At 51.4% G+C, this 21,670-nt stretch overlaps 1 protein-coding gene across 1 annotated transcript in view; it reads left to right on the plus strand.

The window, feature by feature from the left end:
• The first annotated feature begins 8,279 nt into the window (after positions 1-8,279).
• The window catches only part of RAB6B (RAB6B, member RAS oncogene family), a 62,507-nt gene continuing 49,116 nt past the window's right edge, over positions 8,280-21,670 (plus strand). Inside the window, exon 1 of the mRNA XM_082392798.1 lies at positions 8,280-8,760. Coding sequence (XP_082248924.1) covers positions 8,691-8,760 — 70 coding nt within the window. The 5' untranslated portion in view covers positions 8,280-8,690. The remainder of the gene's footprint in view (positions 8,761-21,670) is intronic.

Here is a 21,670-nt window from a genome sequence, read left to right on the forward strand (position 1 = left end):
TGGGACTTCCCTGGTGGTCCAGTGGTAAGACTCCACGCTCCCAATGCAGGGGGCCCAGGTTCAATCCCTGCTCAGGGAGCTAGATCCCACATGCATGCCACAACTAAGAGTCCACATGTTGCAACTAAGAGTCCACATGCCTCAACTAAGAAGTCCACATGCTACAACTAAAGATCCCACATGCTGCAATGAAGATCCCGCGTGCTGCAACTAAGACCCAGCACAGCCAAAACAAATAAATAAATAATAAATAAATATAAAAAAAAGAGTACATATTGTTTGACTCCACTTATACAAAGTTTAAATATGGGCAAAACCAGTCTTTGCTGAAATATCTGAATAGTTCTTTCCTTTGTGGGAACAGAGCAATGCCTGGGAAGGGGCATGACGGAGGCTTCTGGGATGCTGGCAATATTCCTCTTCTTTTTTTTTTAAATTGAAGTATAGTTAATTTACAATGTTATGTTAGTTTGAAGTGTTCAGCAAAGTGATTCAGTTATACATATATATATATAATATTCCTATTCTTGATCTGAGTTGTGGTTAGATAGATATGTTCACTCTGCAAAAATTCATTAAGCTGTACACTTGTGATTTGTTGACTTTTAGGCATGCATGATATATTTCAATAAAAGTTTACATTAAAATATGTAGGTAGAAAGGTAGAGCAAACATACTTTTCCCTATTCCTCCTGCTAAATACAATTGAATACTCCAGATACTATGTACAAAACAAACATAAGAAAACTCTAAAAGGTGGAGAGAAGAAGGCAGACCAGCTTTGGACCTTAGGGCCTGAGGAATGACACAGTGATGATGATAAAAGGGTTTTCCTTTTACCTCTTATGTTCTGGACTTGGAGCTGAAGAAGCTAGTGACTAAAAAACACCACTGAGCACAGACAAAAATAAAGCCCCAACCAAAGCTTGCTCTCTCTAGTCAATGGAGCAGGAAAGGGACAGCTTAGTAAGACAGAAAACTTTTAGTCAAACACTGCAGAAAAACTGTGAGGTCCCCCCACTGCCACCTACCTACCCCAGCAAAGTCCAAGTGGTGAGTATAGACTTCTACCATCTCTAAGATAGATCGAGGTGCCCCAATCCTTCAGCTGGGATGGGGGCATCAGAGAAGGCCAAGATGGGAGCTGGGCCTGTTGTCTCCACTGGGCAGTATGGGGTGGGGGGAGGTAGGCAGTGACTCCCACTTGCAGTGTCAGCGAAGACCATGTGGGGAGTCCGGATGTTCACCCCCTCCCCAACAGTAACAAGGCCCACCTGATCTTTGACAAACGGCTGAAAATAATTCACTAGAGGAAGAACAATGTTTCTGAAGCAGCTGGACATCCATAGACCAAAAAAACCCAAAATAAGCCTCCAACCTAAGTCTCATAGCTCATACAAATTTAACTCAAAGTGAATCATGAACTGAAATGTAAAACATAAACCTATTTTTAACCTTTTAGGGAAAAACATAGAAAATCTTTGAGACTTAGGGCTTAGTCATGACAGCAAAAGCACAATTCTTAAAAGAAAAAAATCATTAAGGTGGGCTTCATCAAAATTGAAAACTTTTACTCTGCAAAAAACCCTGTTAAGAGGATGAAAACACAAGCTGCAGACTGGGAGAAAAATATTTGCAGACCACATATCTGACAGAGGACTAATATCTAGAATATATAGAGAACTCTCAAAATGCAACAGTAAAACAGCAAACAATCCAATTAAAAAATGAACAAAAGCCATGAACAGATATTTCAGAGGATATACAGATAGCAAATAAGCACATGAAAAGATGTTCAACATTATTAGCCATTAGAGAAAAGCAGATTAAAACCACAGTGAGGTATTTCTACACACTTCACAGAATGGCTCAAAAAATAGTGACAAAACCATATGCTGGTGAGGATGTGGAGAGACCGGATCCCTCATACGATGTTGGTAGGAATGTAAAGTGGTACCAACTGGAAAAGAGTTCGGCTATTCCTTTTAAAAAAAACAAACTAAACATGCAGCTACCATATGACCCAGCAATTGCACTCTTTGTTATTTATCCCAGAGAAATAAAAACTTATGTTCACACAAAAACCTGTACATGAAAACAAACAAAAAAACAAACCTGTACATGAATGTTCATAGCAGCTCTATTTGTAATGGCCCCAAACTGGAAATAACCCAGATGCCCTTCCATGGGTGAATGGTAAACAAACTGTGGTAATCCCTACTATGGAATACTGGTCAGCAGTAAAAGGGAGCCAACTATTGATACACAAAACCTGGGTGAATCGCCACAGAATTATGCCAGGTGAAAAACACCAATCCCTAAAGGTTACATACTGTATAATTTCATTTATATAACGTTCTTAAAATGACAAAATTATTGAGACAAAGAACAGTTTAGCGGTTGCCAGAGATTAGGAAAGGGGTGGGGCAGGAGGAAGAGGGTGTTCCTATAAAAGGACCTCATGAGGGACCCTTGTGGGGATGGAAATGTTCTGCACCTATCGATATCTTGGTTGTGATATGTACTATAGTTTTTTTTTGTTTTTGTTTTTTTGGCTGTGTTGGGTCTTCGTTGCTGTGCACGGGCTTTCTCTAGTTGTGGCGAGCGGGGGCTACTTTTCGTTGTGCTGTGTGGGCTTATTGCAATGGCTTCTTTTGTTGTGGAGCATGGGCTCTAGGCACGCAGGCTTCAGCAGTTGTGGCTCGTGGGCTCTAGAGCACAGGCTCAGTAGTTGTGGCGCACGGGCTTAGTTGCTCCGCGGCATGTGGGATCTTCCCGGACCAGGGCTCGAACCTGTGTTTTCTGCATTGGCAGGCAGATTCTTAACCACCGTGCCACCAGGGAAGTCCAGTACTATAGTTTTGCAAGATGTTACCACTGAGGGAATCTGGATAAATGATGCACAGGATCTGTCTTATTTCTTACAACTGCTTGTAAATCTATAATGATCTCAAAATAAAAAGTTTAATTAAAAACGCGTATAATAATATGTATAAATGAATCACTTTGCTATGCACCTGAAACACTGTAAATCAACTATACTTCAAATTTTTTAAAAGTTTTTAAAAAGTGCATATAATAGCAAAGAGCTGAGAACAGTCAAGACTCTCTTGAAGAAAATGAAAACTATAAGTGAAGGTGTAGAGCTATATGAGCTGAGGACTATTTTTGGAAAACAGTTTGGCATAAGATTAAACATATACTTAATTCTATACCTCAGTTTATTTACTCAATACACAGCTTGCAAAAACTTCTCACAGGTGTATCAGGAGGCACATAAAGAATGTTCACAACAGCATTATTTGTAGTAGCAGAAGGAAAACTGGGTGCATTTTCCAGTGTTAATTTCCTGGTTTTACTAATGGTACTATGGCTCTGTAAGATGTTATCATTGTGAATCTAAAAGTATTTCACATTTTTAAACTGGACACATTTTACTGAAAATGATTTTTAAATTGGAGCAAACAATGGAATACAAAATCGCAGTGAAAATGAAAGGACTGCTGTTATACGCATCAACAGATGAATCTTAGGAACATGATGTAAGAAAAATGTAAGTCACAGGAGAAAAACACGTCATTTGATACCTTAGGTAAGTTCAAAAGATGCAAACAAAAGGAGGTATTGTTAAAGGACACATCCAAATGTGATAAACTCAAAGAAAAGCCAGCTGGGGTTCTGGATTTCCGCATTGGGGAGGGAGGGGGCGGCAGGGGTGCAGTGGAGGGAAACAACAGAGGCTTCAAAATATTGTGATGTTCGCTCCAGCTGGGTGGAGGGTAAATGGGCATTCCTAATGACAGGTTTTCTTTGCAACTTATATATACATCGTTAGCCTCAATAGGAAGCTTTACATAATTTTCAAAAATGGAACACAAGGATGCCATGTGGGAGAAACTTGTTCCAGTGGGATTGCCAAACTGAGTGTCACGGTGGCCACATTTCACATTTTGTTTTCCCCACCTGGAGAAAGCCTGTTTGCTCTAGGGCACGTTAAGGACAAGACCCCAAATAAGGAGAGATGAGCAATGACAAAAGGTGGGGAAGGAGAGGGATGTGGACCCAACTCTGATCCCATAGCCCGATGACCACATTCTGTGAGCAATGCCACTGTCTGCTCCCGCTACCTGAGCCAGCCCACGTCGCTGCATCTAAGTAGCTGGAGTCGGGGGTTTGTCATTTGAACTGGAAGAATTGGACAGAGTCCCACAAGGCATCCTGGCCCACAGTCAGCTGGGGCTGGTAAGCACGTAAGCTGACTCAGAGGCTTAGAGGTGCCCAGAGGGGCCCGTGTCCCACCCCTCCCTCCCCTACGGCCCCACTGCCTCACGTATGGACCAGATGGTCAGGGAAGGCACAGGACTTGCCCAGGCTTACCTAAAAGATGGTACTATTTCTGTCGCACTTTGTCTTGCCACAGACGATTTCCTCAGGATGTGACAAGAGTGTGTGGGAAGACAGCACCAGATGTTACGAAAAGGTGTGGGTGGGAGGAAGGGTGCCCCGTTGGGTGCCTCCCCTGCCCCTCCCATGGAGGGACCACTCATAGAGGCAGGAAGGGCTGTGGCTTGCGAGGCTTGTCTCCTTCTAGGGCATCCTTCAGCCCCATGCTGGATGCAGCCTCCTGAGAGAGCAAAACCCCAGCGCAGAAGTGGGGTGGGAGTTTGAAAGGTGGCCCTGTGCCTGATGCCAGGCATCATAGGGGAGATATCCCAGGGTGATGCCCTACAGTCCATGGGGCTCCAGACCAAAGGCCATTCTGAGGAGTGGAACAGTTGCTTGTTTGTTTTTTTCCCAGTGGGAAAAGTATGAAGTTTTTATTTTTTAAATTTATTTTTATTTAGAACATTTTTTATTGAATGAAAGATTCTTTAAATCCTACAGTGCTTTACAATTTTCAGAAGTTTCACACATATGATTTCATATAATCCCATAATAACCTTTTTTTTTCTCCTACCCCTATACTGCCCCTTCCCCTTCCCTCTCCCCACTGGTAACCACAGTTTGTTCTCTGTATCTGTGAGTCTACTTCTTTTTTGCTTTATTCACTAGTTTGTCATAGTTTCTAGTTGCCACATATAATATCATACAGTATTTATCTTTCTCTGTCTGACGTATTTCACTTAGCATAATGCCCTCCAAGTTCATCCATGTTGCTGCAAATGGCAAAATTTCATTCTTTTTTATGGCTGAGTAGTATTCCATCTATATATATATATCTATCTATATCTATATCTATATCTATCTATCTATCTATCTATCTATCTATCTATCTATCTATCTATCTATACCACATCTTCTTTGTCTTTATCTGTTGATGAACACTTAGGTTGCTTCCAATTGTAAATAATGCTCCTATGAACATTGAGGTGCATGTATCTTTCTGAATTATTATTTTTTTGGATATATACCCAGGAGTGGACTTGCTGGATCATCTGGCAGTTCTATTTTTAGTTTTTTGAGGAAACTCCATACTGTTTTCCACAGTGGCTGCACCACTTTACATTCCCACCAACAGTGTACAAGGGTTCCCTTTTCTCCACATCCTTGTCAACACTTGTTATCTTTGGTCTTTTTGATTATAGACATTCTGACAGGTGTGAGGTAATATCTCATTGTGGTTTTGATTTGCATTTTCCTGATGATTAGTAATACTGAGCACCTTTTCATGAGCCTGTTGGTCATCTGCATTTCCTCTTTGGAAAAATGTCTATTTAGTTTTTCTGCCCATTTTTTAATAGGGTTGTTTTGTTTTTTTGATGTTGAGTTGTATGAGCTCTTTAAATACATTGAATACTAACCCCTTATTGGTCATATCATTTGCAGACATCCTCTCCCATTTAGTAGTTTGTCCTTTCATTTTGTCAATGGTTTCTTTTGCTGTGAAAAAGCATTTAAGCTTAACTAGGTTCCATTTGATTATGTTTGCTTTTGTTACCTTCGCTTTAGGAGATGGATCCAAAAAAAACATTTCTGCAATTTATGTCAAAGAGTGTTCTGCCTATGTTTTCCTCTAAGAGTCTTATAGTACGTGGTTTTACATTTAGGTCTTTAATCCATTTTGAGTCTATTTTTGTATATGGTGTTCGAGAATGTTCTAACTTCATTCTTTTACACATAGCTGTTCAGTGTTCCTAGCACCACTTATTGAAAAGAACAAGACAACAATGTCCACTCTCGCCTTTTTTATTCAGCATAGTTTTTGAAGCCCTAGCCACAGCAATCAGAGAAGAAAAAGACATAAAAGGAATCCAAATTGGAAAGAAAGGAGTAAAACTGTCACTGTTTGCAGATGAAATGACACTACGCATAGAAAATCCTAAAGATGCCACCAGAAAACTACTAGAGCTCATCAATGAATTTGGTACAGTTGTAGGATACAAAATTAATATACAGAAATCTATTGAATTTCTATATGCTAACCGCATACTATCAAACAGAGAAATTAAGGAAACAATCCCATTTACCATTGCACCAAAAAGAACAAAATACCCACGAATAAACCTACCTAAGAAGGTTAAAGACCTGTACTCAGAAAACTATAAGACACTGATTAAAGAAATTGAACATGATGGAAACAGATGGAAAGATATACCATGTTCTTGGATTAGAAGAATTAAAATTGTTAAAATGACCATACTATCCAAGTCAATCTACAGATTCAATGCAATCCCTACCAAAATACCAATGGCATTTTTCACAGAACCAGAACAAATAATTTCAAATTTTGTATGGAAACACAAAAGACCCCAAATAGCCAAAACAATCTTGAGAAAGAAGTACAGAGCTGGAGGAATCATGCTCCCTGGCTTCAGACTATATTACAAAGCCACAGTAATCAAAACAGTATGGCACTGGCACAAAAATCAGACACATAGGTCAATGGAACAGAATATACAACCCAGAAATAAATCCACACACTTATGGTCAATTAATCTATGACAAAGGAGGCAAAAATATACAATGGGGAAAAGACAATCTCTTCAATAAGTGCAACCGTTGTTCTGATTTGGGTTCTAGACATTCATTCAAACATTCAACAACTATTTCTTAAGCTCTGAGCTAGGTCCTTGGGATTCAGTAGTGGAGCCTCAACTGCTGATTTCATGGAACTCACTCTCTGGTTTTTAATAAGCAATGAGAGAAAGAGAGACTCTAAGTAAACAAACCATGGAGCCAGACAGGGAGACATCCCAAGCAAGCCATGAGAGTCAAAAAGAGGGCAACAAATGTCCCCTGGAAATCTCCAGAGATGAAGGTTGCTTCTCACTTTTCTCTCTGTGTGAAATACACACACACACATGCAACATGTTCCTAAACATTTGGGTTATAATCCCAAATAAATGTTCATTGAACAGTCCTAAAAGCATAGACCACGTGGTGGCAGCACAGTAGAGGCAGCTTTGTAAAACCTCAAAGCTAGCATTAGCCAGAATGCTAGGACTGGGTTGGGAGTGCTTCTAACACCTGGCACCTGCTCCTTGTTCTCACCCACTCACAACTTACTCTGTGTGCCTTAACAGGTCAGATGAATACAGAGGCAAATGGGAGGTCTCCCTCCTGTGCTCCAGGAGCTCATTGTCCAGATACACCTAATTGCCAGGGCAAGGAGCGGCGTTGTCAACACGGTGGCCCCAGGGTCCAGGGATCCAGGGCACCGTTCTGGAGATGGAGGTGCTGACATTCAGAGCCTCATTGCTCCTTCTCTCCCACGGGGCATTAGGTTTAGGATAAAATGATCCTTAGGAGCGGCTGGTTTGAGGAAGGTACGCCTTTTACTGGTGCTTCCTCTCTCGCTGGGCATGTCTGTGGGGACACCTATGACCCCACAGATTGTGCCCAAGAGGAGGGATCTTGGTCTAGAGAGGGTAGGGAGGGCAAGAGACGCACAAGATGACAGTAGAGCCTGTCTGCGCACACACGGTCCACCACACCCTGGCTCACCCCCCACTCCTTTCCTTTCCACCCTCTCGGATGGCCAGGTTGAGTGTGCATCGGTGTCTCAGGAGGTGGAGGAAGGGACTAGCATTTAGGTTTAAAGACCAGAAACGAATATCCCCTGATAATTTCACGTCATTTTCTGGATTCAAAGGAGGGGTAGAGTGGGGAAGACCGACGTAGAGGGGCAATGCGACAGGGCCCGATTCGGGGGCCTCTCTGAGGCACGGCGAGGCGGTTCTCTCCCCGCCCAGGTGCGGGCTCCGGGTGGGTGGACTGGCGCCCCCCAGCCCCTTAGGCCCCGAATGACATCAGAGGCTGAGGAGCGCGCAGAGCGCAGGCGCGGGCGGAGAAGAGAGGCGGGAGGGGGGCCGACTAGTGCGGCGAGGGAGAGCGCTCCTCCGCCCTGCGCGCAGTCCTTGCGCCCCGCTCCGCCCGCGCCTCGCTGTTCGCGCCGCGCCTCGGGCGTCCAGAGCGCGCCCCTCGCACCGCATCAAGCGCCGCCCGCGGCAGCCCAGCCCCAGCCTTCCTCCTCCTCCTCTTCTTTCTTTCTCCTCCTCCTTCTCCTCCGCCGCCGGACACGCAGCCGCAGGCCGGGGCCGGGACGCAGCTGGGGAGTCAGGGACGCGCGCAGCCAGCCCTTCCCCCTCCGGCTCCCGCACCGCCGGCCGCCTCCCCTCGCCCTCCTCCTCTCCCCTCCCTGCTCCTTCGCTTCTCCTCCTCCTCCTCTCCCAGCCCAGGCTGCCAGCACCATGTCCGCAGGGGGAGATTTTGGGAACCCACTGAGAAAATTCAAGTTGGTGTTCTTGGGGGAGCAGAGTGGTAAGTACCCCTCTTATTCTCTTGGCTTGGCGTCGAGTCTAACCCCCGCCAAATCATCCACCCGATTGGGACCCCGGCCCCGGCTCGGAAAGGCCCCTCGGTGCCTGGGTAGAGGGGAGGTTTGGGGATGAGAGGTCGGGGCCGGCTCGGGCGGGGCCGGGCAGGGGAGGGGCCAAGGGTAAGGGCCGAGGAGACGCTGGGGCCGGAGGTGGGGGTGAGGGTGGGATCTGGGGTGGGGGCTCGGGGTGCGGGTGCAGGTGCGGCGTTGCGGGGGGGCCGGTGGGCGGCGGCTCGCTCAGCGGCGCCGGCCGAGGCGTGAAGGCTCCGGGCTCGCTGGCTCGCTGACTCGCTCGCACTGCGGCACCGGCTGCGGGCGACCGCGCAGGTGGCGGGGCGCCGGCGAGGGTCGCGGGGAGGACGGCGCCCTTCTTTGGAGAACGAGACGGGACTGGCATCTGTCCGCTCCCCACCCCGCGGCACCGGAGGGGTTCCCTGGGGCCCCTGCCTGGAACCGTAATTACGGGCACGTCCAGATCCCGGGGCAGACGGCCGCGGGCGGGGGGAGACCCACAGATGTCTTCTCTGAAAAGAGCGGGTGCAGGTCGTGGGAGAACAGGGCGCCTACCTCCCCTGGCTTACGTCCGACTGGGCACAGAAGGTTCTAGACCCGCTGCCCTTCGCCAGTGTGTATTAGCCCCTATGGGGCTCAGAGATCTGGGCGATGACAGCAAGGGTTCCCCAGTGCGAGGCAGATTTGGGGGATGGTACGGGGCGCCTCACACCAAGAGCCATGAAGCCCAGGGCTGGGCAGAGAAAGGACCAGGCGACACGCCCTGCCTGGCTTCCCAGCACCCCTCCCGAGAGCGTTGGCGGTGGATTCTTCCCACCCCCCAGCTCACCGCCCTTCTTGGGGGAGGGGAGGTCACCGTGGCAGCGGGCCAGGGGCCGGGGAGAGGGGGAGACAAATGGCTTCCGTGCCGCCCAGCAGCCTCCCCAGGGAAAGCGTCTCTGAAATCCAGGTTAGTCCCGAGGTGGGAAGACCAGGCTGAAGAGCATGGACCCTCTGACACTTGCAGGAAGGACTGGTTTTCAGAGCATCCCTCCAGAGGCCTCTCACCTGGGGCTGCAGGGAGACCAGCTGGGCCCTGACCAGCTCTGCTGCGGGAGAAGGCCGTCTCTGGGAGCAGGACCAGCAGCTCTAGCGCTACAGACCAGTCCAGTTCACCTGGTTTGGTGCCTGTCTGTACGAGGGGCCAAGACACACACAACCTTGGGAGGACCTGGTGGGCTCTGGGAGCAGTGCTGCTGTGATGTGTGTACCTATGGGTTGTGGAGGTCACATAGCAGCCTCCTGCCTGCTGCTGCTCATTACAGCTCAGAGAAGGGTGTCAGAAGGTGGTCAAGTTCTGACATGGGTTTTGGGGCCAGGCTGGGCGTTTCAGAACAAAATCAACTCAGGCAGCCAGCCCTGTGTCCTGGACTCTGAGTTTCTGATCTTAATAGATTCCAGTTTCACAAAACTAACTTTTCCTTGTGCCTAAAGGGATTTGGGGTGTGGGGGTGGTCTTCACATCCCAGTGCTATTCTTAGCGGGCCTAGAGCCCTGGGAGTTGAATTCTTAGCTGTGTTCCCTTGAGCAGATTTCAAAGCCTCTCTGAGCCTTAGTTTCTGTAAGATGGTTGCCTAAGGGCAGTTCTCTTACCCCTTCATGTTTCCTCAGTGTCTCTCAAAGGGCCTGGACCATGGGAGGTTCCCAACAAACACTTGTTTATTCCAAGTCTGAACATGCTTCAGCAAAGGACCAGGGGTTTGATGAGGAGAATGTCTCGTGTGTTTGAACGAAAACTTTGGGCTCCCACGGAATCTCTGATGGGCTGAGGCCCCTACTGAGCCCTGCAAACCCCCTTTGCCCCTAAAATCACAGAAATGAGACCTGAAGGCCTCAGAGAGTGAGCCCCCACCTCTCCAGCATGTTTATATGGGAAGTTCGAGCCCCAGGGTTGGGGTGTGGACCCAGAGTCCTATTGTGAGTTGTTAACCCTTCTGGGACTGGAACCACATCTCCTGTTCCCCATCACTAACATGCCGTTGGGAAATAAGGTGACCTTGATTTGGGGAAGCCAAGAATTGGGGAGCTTTCCTGATAGGGGGTTAGGGTTGCCATACTCTGGCCAGGCTTGTGGCTGGGTTGGGTGACCCGGTGGGGATACCAGGCTAGTTGGCTGGGAGCATGCTTTCTGGGCCCTTTGAACATGGTCATTAGGGAAAAAGGCACTGCCATCAGTGAGATTGGCTATTAGCCACTCTGGTCCCTTCTGGCAGGGAGCCCTAGGACCCTGAAAAGCCTCTTCCCATTTTGTTGTGTCATTAGTGGGTTGTTTACCTTTAATTTTACAGAGGTTTTGGGGTCCCTGAGTTAGGCAGGAGACATGTGCATCCCTGAGCCTGGTGGGACAGAGGAATTGCCACCGCAGCCATGGCTTCCATCTTGCCTGCATGCACTTTTACATGTGTTGGTCCTTTGTGCCCGCATCCTCTACAGCCTGTGTGGTGGAGGGAATTCTGAACTCCCACTGAATTCTGGCCATCACCTCCACCCTGGGTCTCCCTCCCTGTGTGACCTTGGAGGTACCTCCCCTTCTGTACACAGGGAACTTGGGTCAGCTGAGCACAACAGGGACTTCTAGAACAGCATGGGCTGGCCTATATGAGCTGAGTCCCCTGGAAAGGGGCCAGGGGAAGGAGCTGGCCTTCTCCTGTTTCCTGTGCCTGGCTTACTGGTAGCATCTCTCAAGGCCAGTGGGCGAGGACAGCTGGATCCCAGAGAGGAGTGCCCGGCCTGGAGCCCAGTGATGAGGAGGGTGCCCAGGACCTGATAATCCCAGGGGCATCGGGCCTTCAGAGATTCCAGGGACGTGGTTTGGGTGGGAAGCCTTGAGGAGCCACTCTGGAGAGAATACCTCTAGCCCATGAGAGAGTACCCCCTCCTAGCAGCAGAATGATTGCCTTACTGTGGAGCATGGAATACAGGCTGGCCAGTATCAGCCTGGCAGGGGGAGGGATTGTGGAGAGGTTGCTGTGGACCCAGGATGAAGGATTTCCTTGCAGTGGGGAGGCTGTGCAATCCTGCTGGGTCTCAGATGGCTCTCTGGGCCTGCTGGCCTTGCCCTTGTGCTGATGGCAGTGGAGGGGGAAAGAGGGGGTGATGCACACCAGTCCCGACTTGGGCACTTGGTGGCATCCAGAGAAGGCAGGCATGAGCAGATATCTGAGGAAGGAGCTCGACCTGGGGGACACAGCCCTCCTCCTGAGTTCTGATGGCGTTCTGTGGGGCTCCAGCTTCACGCAGGGCTTCTCCGAGTGTGTGTGGCAGGGAGGGGGAAGTGGGCTGTGTCTGCTGCACTCTGGCCTCTGCTCACCTCCCTTCCCTGAGACTCCTCCAGCCGGAGCAGGAAGACTGATGGACACAAGTTTGGTCTCCTTCCCCAGGCTGAGGCCAGTAGGCCAGCTTTTCCCTCTGACCAGCCACCTTCCTGTCCTCCCCTGGCAGTTGTGTTGCTGGAGGTGCCATCCATGCAGAGCACGATGTGAGTGGCATCCCTGGACTCATGCAGCATGGTGACCCTGCAGGCAGCTTTGGTTGTTTACTCATTTGTTCAACCATCCCTCTCTCCCTCCCCCATCCGCCTCTCTCCCTTCCTCCTCCCAGCATCCATTTATTCATTCAATCAGATCTTTGAGTGTATCCCTGCCTCGTGGAACTTATAGTCCACTGGGGAGCACAGACATCTGCGGATATAATTATAGTAAAGGTCTGCGAGGGCCGTGACGAGGGAGGAACAGCTGCTGTAGAAGCACATAGCGGGGCGTCCTACCCACCTTTGGGGGCAGGTGTCAGAGGCGCCTTCTAAAGGCTTCAGAGGGGGAGACGCTTCTATAGGCAGCATGCTGGTACTCCTTCTTTGGGCCGAGTGCAGGGAGTAGGTCTTGCAAGGGGCCCACCCTCTCCAGGGAGCTTTGTCTGCTCTTCTCCCCGCTTCATAGAGGAAGTGTGTGGGGTGGGGAGCAGGAGGACAAGGGTGACCCGCAGGCGTCTGGCTGCTACTGCTGAGAGGGAAGGGGCTGTCCCTCCACTTTCATCCCCGTCCTCACTGCCAGGAGGGCTCCCGCTCCCCACCTGCGGCTGGGCCCTGCCTGACCCCTGCCTTCCCCCCACCCACACTGCTACAGCCACACAGGGAGCCCACCGCTGGCCTGGTGGTTGTGCCTGAAGCCCATCCCAGAAGTTGGTTCCTTCCAGACCTGCTGGCCCTGCTGTGCCCAGCCTAGCTGGGCACTCACCATGGTGGAGCTTTGTTTTTTTCTGAACATTTTTAGAAACAATCACATGCTGCCCCAAGACCTCTGTTGTCTTGGTTACTCAGGATTTTAAAATGCTTATTAACTTCTTTTAGGTACAAAAACCCTAACTGAATTTTAAGCCCCTTAAGGACAAATTTCAGCACCTTAAGGTGACTAGTCATCTTAGTCATCCTTCCCCCTTCTCCGCCTGCAGGAGGTTTGTGCTCATTAAATATCTCATTTGAAAGTGATGAGAGATCTTTGCTGTGTGGGATTTGCTGATGGCCCATCAGTAGATTGAAAGCGACAGGAGTCAAGGCCGCTTTGGAATAGGATTCTTCATTCTGACACCTGCCGCTTTCTCAAGCCAGAGGATTTTTATCTGCAACACTTACAGAGTCTTTCATAGAGGATTGGCTCATTTAGCCTTGGTCATGCCCACCTCACCGTTCATCTCACGGAAGCTGAATTTCTCAGGGCACCCCCATCCCCACCACCGTCTCTGCAGAACTTTGAGAAGCAGCAAGGCCACCAGAGGTGGGGCGGAAGGGACACATCCAGACCCGGCAGAGCTCACTTTGAGATCTGAAGTGAATCACCAAGTGGCTCTGTGCCTCAGCTTCTTGGTCCTGCTTTCTCTCTTCCCAATTTTTCTCCCTGCCTCAGTGGCTGGAACGAGAGAGGGAACCTTGGATGTCAGGTGCAGGCCCAGAACCTTTGCTTTATTTGTTTAAAGAGCTGGGTGTGAGATCAGACAGACAGACACCAAGATGAGAATTAACCTGTACTTGGTATAAGAGAAAAGCGGCACCCTCAGTGCTGATGATAGATGCTCGAGAACTAGCCAGAAGAGAAAAAAGAAACTGTGAGAACACGTTCTGGTGGTGCAGGTGTAACAGTAATTACCATCGTTTGCATGGTCTGATTATCATTATCATTTGCAGCCTCCAAATTATAATGAATACCATTAAAATATAACAAAATAACCTCATTGTCCTTTTGTTACTTATTAAATCCCTAAAATCAGCCCATGAATATTTATCCTTATAGGTGTTGCCTTGACATTGCAAGCTCGCCCAGGGCAGGCCTGAGGGTGGTACCATCTGTGTCCCATCCAGGCTGCAAAGTGCCCCTGTCCTCCCCAACCGTTCTTCCACTGTTGCAGAATGAATGAGCCTTTGAATGTGCAGGGCTTTCTGGTCTCAGTGTAAATCATTTAGAGAAACTGATGGACAGACCCATTGGGGAAGGTGAAGAAAGGTTAGGTGGAACAGCAAAATTCATAAACATTGGGGGTGGACTACTGTACTGGGCATTTCCTCCACTGTCTGTCTGTGTATCTGGCTGTCATCCTTTTCCATTTCTCACCACAGAGAAGATGGGGGAGGTTGCCAGGGAGAAGTACCTGACGCACCCTGAGATGGGCAGCTTTTGTTAGAGCCCAAAAGACAGGCTGCCGGGAAATGGGGCTGCAGGCAGGGCTGGGCACTTAAGCCCTGAGGGGGCCGCGATGATGAGGAAGCCAGTCTCTGCTTCCTGGAACAGGGCAGGAAAGGATGCAGATTCCTAACGCCTGAGGACTCCTAAGAGAGCTTCTTTACTGAACTTGAAATTTCCAATTCCCTTTTTTATTTCGGTAACTTTGGCCCTGAACTAAGTGGGATCTTTTTTAAAAAGTAAATTTTCACTACCGTGAATATGTTATCATTTTAGTAAAATGATTTATTTTTAGTAGAAAAGCATATTTATCCTGGTCTCTTGGTAACAAAGCTGGTGGAAGCCTGAGTGACTCGGCCAGGTGCCACCTGTTCCCGGGGGGTGACATACCCAATGGACAGACCAGGGTTCAGGAGAAAGCAGATGATACCTCACCCCTGAGGGCAGAATGGAACCTTTACAGTAAAGGTTACCTCTATAAAATGCATTAAAAGAGTGGCAGCCTGGAGCTCCAGCAGGACCGGCGAGGAAGGAAGACTTCATTTGGGTGCGCTCCGTGCTGGAGACCACAGCTTTCTTCCAGGGCCTGGGCAGTCGGGGGATGGGCTTGTTGCTTTAGTGGGGTTTCCCTCGAGAAAGGGGTTTCCAGTGTTGGGATAACTGGCTCACCCATTTCCCCCTGTGGCTGGAGATGAGGTGAGGGTAGATCACAGAGGCTGGCTCGGCCAGGAGCTGGGACTTTATCCCGAGGGCAGCGGAGAACTGGTGGAGGATCCTCAGCTGGAGAGTGGCCTGGTCACATCGCCGCTGGGGGAGGATCTGTCATTCTAGGGGCTTGGAGAGGAGGGTGGATGGGGAGGGGTCCAGTCCTCCCCCAGTTAACCCAGTGGGCATCTGGGAAAACCCACTGTGCCCGAGGCTCCACACAGGCATTGTGATCTTCCTAGCACCCTGTGGATAGACGTGGGGTTCACCCTGTTTTGCAGGCCGGGAGGCAGAGGCTCAGAGAGAGCTGGTCACGTCCAAGGGCTCTCTGCTCGTGTGGCAGGATTGGAATCCGAACCCAGGTCACCATGAGAAACCATGGACTGTTGGGCCTCGTGCCTCAAAGGCAGGCCCAGGCCCAGGCGGAAACGAGGTCCGCCGTAAATGCCTCCTAGGGAATTACGTGCCACGCTCTCTGCTGAGGAGGAGCCTGTAAGCACAGCGTGGGGGTGGGCGGGAGGAGGCCTTTGACTCCCCCAGGCTGGCGAGGGGCGCTGGGTGCCTGAGCCGGGAGGAGGGCAGTGGGCTCTCGGAAGGAAGCAGGGTCTCCTCGTGGGAGGCTGACGGAGCTGGGTTGCGTAGCAGGCACTCCGTTCTCATACAGGGTGAGCTGCTTATCTGGGATGGTTTGAAGGGAGCTGATAGGGATGGCGGCACTAAAGTCCTCTAAGTCGGCCTGCAGCCCACTGCCATGGAGGAAGGACCCTCCCCAGGTTCTAGCTGAGAACTCATTACTCAGAAGGGAAGAACCAGTCGCACTGACAAGCTGGTTCCTACCTGCTCTGGGGGTAGCCCTTCCTCTGGCCTCATTCTCCCTCCAGGGCTGGAGATATCAGGGCCCTGGAGACCCTGATGCTGTCTAGGGTCTGCCACCAGCTGGCCGTGTGGTTGGATTAGCCCCAGCCCATCTTTCGCTTTCTCGATATGTCCCTGGAGGCTAGTGGACTTGGTGATCACTAGGGCCGGTGGAGCTCTAAGTGGTTCTGTAATTCAGCACCAGCTTAGAGTATGATGCCAAGCCAGTAACACTCCCAGCTGGGCACGGCACAGGTCAGAGGGGCTTCAGGGATGAATGCTTGGGATTAGGGCCTCTGCCAACTGTTTCCCCTGGAACTGCCCTGGGCTCCAGTGCAGGGTCCTCTCCAGTCTGCCACCTCTTCTCTTGGCCAGCATTCTAGGCCCACCTCCCTGGGCCCAGCCTTACCTACTGTGCCCTTAGGGTGCTCTGGTTCATCTCTTCTGATGATGTGTTTGGCTCAGGTTGCCAGGCAACAGAGATGGAGCTGTTTTGCCCTTCCTGCTGACAGGCATTTATCCCATACAGAGGACAGCAGAATGGGTGACAGCTCCCAGGTACTCCTACTCCAGGACACTTCCTTCTGTAGCCAGGTGGGTGGGTGGTAAGCGGGGAGGGCTGGGAAGGGGCCAGAGCCACGAGGGATATGCGGTGTCCCCAGTAGACCAGTCCCAGCTCCTACTCCAGCTCCATCACCAACGGCATCCTCTTGAGCCCTGGGCTTCCACCCCAGCCTGGCCCTCTCTGTCTGGGTGTTGGGATGTAACACCCAGACAGAGAGGGGCCTCAGAAATGAGGACCCCCGGTGCTCATTTCCCTCCAAGGCAGTAGGGTCTTTATGACCTTGTTGGACTTTCAAGATGTGTCTAATACATCAATATGTGGCACATGCTAAATGCTCCAGTAAGAGGTAATTTTGTTGGTGAAATAGTGACGGCACCCCCCCTCCCCCGCTGCTCGTAGATGTATGAGGGGAAGAGAAGTAGGGGTGCAAGGTTTGGAGAATCACTGATGGACCGTTTTTGTGTAGTGAGCTGCAGGGCAGCGTTCTTGTGCTCTGACAGGTAGAGCTGCTTATCCATTTTGTAGATGAGGGAAGTGAGGCTCTGAGAGGCGAAGGTGTTTACACAGGGTGCGGGACCCAGAAGCTGCTATTGCTGAGCTGGGAAGGACCCCCAGGTCTCTGACTCACTGGCCGGCATTTTCCCCGCTGCCTGGCCTGGCAGGGAGGGGGACAGACTCACCCTGACCCCCTGTGGCCCCACAGCTGCTCACAAGCAGAGAACCTCAAGTTCACTGCCACTGTCCTTCCCTGAGGACACGGCCCAGGGACTGCAGGCTGGAGGGTCTGCGGTGTTGTGAGTGGGACAGTTCTTGGACCGAGGTAGGTGGATCATAAGCCTCAGCCAGTGTTGATGTGAGTATTAACTACACAAGCAAGGCTGCGGGTGTGGTCTGCTGGGGAATCAGGGGAGGCTTCCTGGAGGAGGTGGTGCACAGTGAGCAGGAATTCACTGGCAGGTGAGGGAGGCACCATGAGCAGAGTGCCCAGCTGTGCCAAGGCTGAGGGCTGTGATGGGCGTGGGCCTTCCGGGGAATTGGGTATCTTTCACGTGGCTGGGCTCTGGCGTGGTTGGGGGAATGTGGTGGGAGGAGTTGCACCTGGGGAAGCAGGGTCAGGCCACACGCAGGAGTCTGGGTCTTCCCTGCAGGCAGCCGGGACCCACTGGGGGGCTTCAACCAAGGAGGGACATGCTTATGGGTTAGAAGACAAGGCTATGGCCCACTTGCAGGCAGGAGATCCAGGTGGCCTGAACCAGGCCGGCTGGGAACATTCAGAAGATGGAATTTAGAGGAGGCCTTGTGACAGGTATCAGCTTGAGCTTCCTTCCAGCCCTGAAGTTCACCTCTGCTGGGAATGTACATTTTCTTGATCCTTTCTCTGTTGACTGAGGACTCAGGAACAGTGAAGGGTTGTAGAGGAGGGACTTCTGTCCTTCTCTGCAAGACCACACTGTCCCCAGATGTACCCAAACTGGCTGCCTTAAGCTCCTCTGCCCTTCCAGCCTCCACAATGCCCTGGGTGCTCCGGGACTGCTGGCAGCCCTTCCAGACTCTTCCCGTCTGCCAGCTGCTCAGGGCGGGTGTACACCTGGAGAGGAGCGGGCCGCTGGGTGTGTGAGCTCCTGCCTCTTGTGCAGCCTCCTGCCACTGCCTCCCTTGCTGGGCTTCTCTTCCAGCAGACACCGGACTCCCTTCCTTTGCTTTCTTCCATAGATTCCCTTGCTCTTCTCTGCCAGCTTCCAGCTCCCCAGCCAGCTCAGGCATCCCTGAGGACTTGAGGGAGGACTGTGTGGGGAAGAGCTTCCCTCCCCGCCTTGGAAACAGAAACCTAGTCTTAAGCTGGCTGTGCAAAAGGCAAAGGGTGGGAGCCAGGGAGCTGGCGTGGAGACAGGGGGCTGCCTTCCTGAACCTGGCCCCCACCTGCAGGCCCGCTCACGGTCTGATGGTCTGTTCTCAAGGCCTGAAACACCACCCTCCAAAGCCCTGGTAACCTCTGCTCCCTGCCCCTCATGTCTTCTGCCCGTGGAGGTTACTGAGCCCCACCTGGGTATTCCTTTGCCGGGGTAGCTGGTAGGGGGAGAATATCCTAATTATGCCTCGTCAGTGGTCACAGCACGGTTCAGGGGCCCCTGTGGGCAGGGCCACGTTAATGGTCTGTGAGGTCAGAGTGGGTAAGGAGACCTGTGCCCTCGGCTGGTGCTCAGCAGAGGTGTCACCCCTGCCCGGAGCTGCTGGCCTAGAGAAAAGGGCCTGGAAGCTGGCCGCAAGCAGCTCAGCCCAGCTTTGACCTGTTCGAAATCCTGCTGGGTACCCCCGTTGCCCCCATCCCGGGGCAGAAGCAGGACCAAGAGACACATCCCTCGTTCGGGACTGCAGAGCTGCGAGTGTGACCTCCTCATGGGCGTCAGGTCCCTCTAGGGGAGGCGTGCGGATTCCGAGAGAGGTAGAGAAAATGTTCTGTTCTGACCCTGTTGACGAGCGGGGAATAAACATCACACAGACTGAAGAGGGTAAAGTAAAGCATTCAAACACACATTTCTTGTGTATTTCCCCATCCAGTGAAGGAGAGGGGGGAGTTGGGAAGTGCAGGGAAGAGAGGGCCATGGAGGCACTGAGGGGAGGCCCCCCCACCAGACACAGGTGCTGGAGCGCACCTTCACAGGCCTGCTGGCTGCCACGCGCTGCGGCCTTGGGAAAGCCCGGGTGGCGTAAGGCTCTAGGCAATGGTGCTCTCCGTCCCGGGGCCCCGACCAAATAGAATTAAAGGGTCCTGTGGAGGCACTGATTCCTGTTGGGGCACAGGAGTGACGGGACTAATTCTGTATTCATGTGGAGGATGAGCTGAGGGGTGGGGGCTGCAGCTGTGAGGAGGCCGACGACCCTCGCCAGGCAGAGCAGGAGTGGAGAGAAGGGCTCTCGCCTCGGCCCCGGGAGATGAGGGGGGCGTTCTTCAGCTCCACGGCCCCAGTGCTGCGACACTGGGCCTCCATGAGCAGACGGAGCCTCGTCTCTCCGTCCCCAAGGCCAGCTGGCTCTGCCCCACTGGGACCCTGCAGTTCCCAGACTGGGGTGCTGCAAGTAGGGTCAAGCCTTGGGGCCAGGAGATTATTAGGTTCTGCTCTTCTCTGTGTAGAGAGCACCTCTGAGAAGGGTTTATTTTTAGGGGAAAAAAAAGCCACTCTCAGATTAGCCACTTATTTTAGGGATATTAGCAGATCCTACTTGTAGCACCAGGATCCGGAAATTCTCCCCGGATTCTAATCCATCACTCCCCCACATCCAGCCAAAGCACTGCCGGCTGCTGCCCACGTCAGAATGTGAAATGCAGGCCTGGAAAGGTGCCCTGCCAGCCCACCCACCCTGGTTCTCTCCCACCTGCATCAGAAGAGGGCAGAACCCCAGGTGTTGGGCCAGAAGAGCCAGCTCCTCCCCTTTCTCCGTCATGGAGCCGAAGGGTCCTCTAAGCCAGAGCTCTGGTCTGGACAGCAGTGTCCACTCATCTGTCCACCTCACCTCAGGGGCTGGAAGTGCTGTGGGAAATGTATGGTGAGGTAGTCACAGCCCCTGCCCACCACAGCCTCCGTGCAGGGCACCTGGGGCCTTCAGTCCTAAACAGAGAGACCTGCGAGCTTCTGCTGCAGATGACCAGCCACTAACACCGCCGCAGGAGAGGAGGCAGGGGCTGAGGGAAGAGTAGAGGGGGCATCTTTTAGGGATGTGAGATGGTTTGACAGGTACAACCTAAGGTGACCCTGAATGAGTCACCCCCTTGCCTAGTCCCTTCCCCTTGAATGCAGATGGAACCCGACACTTGCGTCTAGCCAGCATAGTATGGCAAAGATGACGGGCTGTCACTCCCATGGTTGTTTCTCTAAAAGACTCCTCTGCTGGCCTTGAAGGCGTGAGCTGCCATGTGGTGAGAGGGCAGTGAGGGGTCATGTGGTGAGGAACTGTGGGTGGCCTCTAGGGGGAAAGCAGCCCCTGGCCGGTAGCCCCCAAGAAGATGGAGACTCAGTCGTCCAGCCACGAGGGACTGAATTTGGTCAGCCACCACAGACAGGAGCTTGAAAGAGGACCCCGAGCTCCAGAAAGAAACATAGCCCTGCCAATACCATGATTGTAGCCTTGTGAGACTGCGAACAGAGGTCCCAGGAAAGCCGTGCCCAGACTCCTGCCCCAGGGGAATGGGATATAATAAATGTATGTTTTGGTTTTTTTTTAAATTTATTTATTATTTATTTATTATTTATCTTTGGCTGTGTTGGGTCTTCGTTTCTGTGCGAGGGCTTTCTCTAGTTGCGGCAAGCGGGGGCCGCTCTTCATCGCAATGCGCGGGCCTCTCACTATCACGGCCTCTCTTATTGCGGAGCACAGGCTCCAGATGCGCAGGCTCAGTAGTTGTGGCTCACGGGCCTAGTTGCTCTGCGGCATGTGGGATCTTCCCAGACCAGGGCTCGAACCCGTGTCCCCTGCATTGGCAGGCAGATTCTCAACCACTGCGCCGCCAGGGAAGCCCATGTATGTTGTTTTGATCCACTAACTGTGGTATTTGTTACACAGCAACAAATAACTAATACAGATGGGGTGAAGATTTTTCCAGGGAAGACACACCTTACAGATGTCCTCCTTTTGCAGACAAGGCGTTGGAGCTTCCGTGAGGGATATGACCTGCTCCTGTTTAAGCAGCTGGCTGGGGCCGTGGGAGGAGGGAGGCCCCGGGAGTCGGGTCCTGGTTCTTGCTCTGCTACTGCTCTCCCTTCGTGCAGCTTTGAGCAAACCCTCCTGCTTCCTGGGCCTCCAATTTTTCCTCTGTTACGTGAAGGACTGGATCTGATGATCTCTAGGTGCCTTCTTGCCATGACTTGGTATCCTGAGGCCACTCTGATCTGTGATCCTTCCAGAAGCCAGACGTCAGGGCCTTAGTGAGTTTTAATCTCTGCTGCTCCTCCCGTGTTGTGTGTTTCCACTGCGGCTTCAGGAGGCATGATCTTCCTGTCCTGGGCATAC

This window comes from Balaenoptera borealis (genome assembly GCF_965194805.1).
Source record: "Balaenoptera borealis genome assembly, chromosome: 5".
NCBI lineage: Eukaryota > Metazoa > Chordata > Mammalia > Artiodactyla > Balaenopteridae > Balaenoptera > Balaenoptera borealis.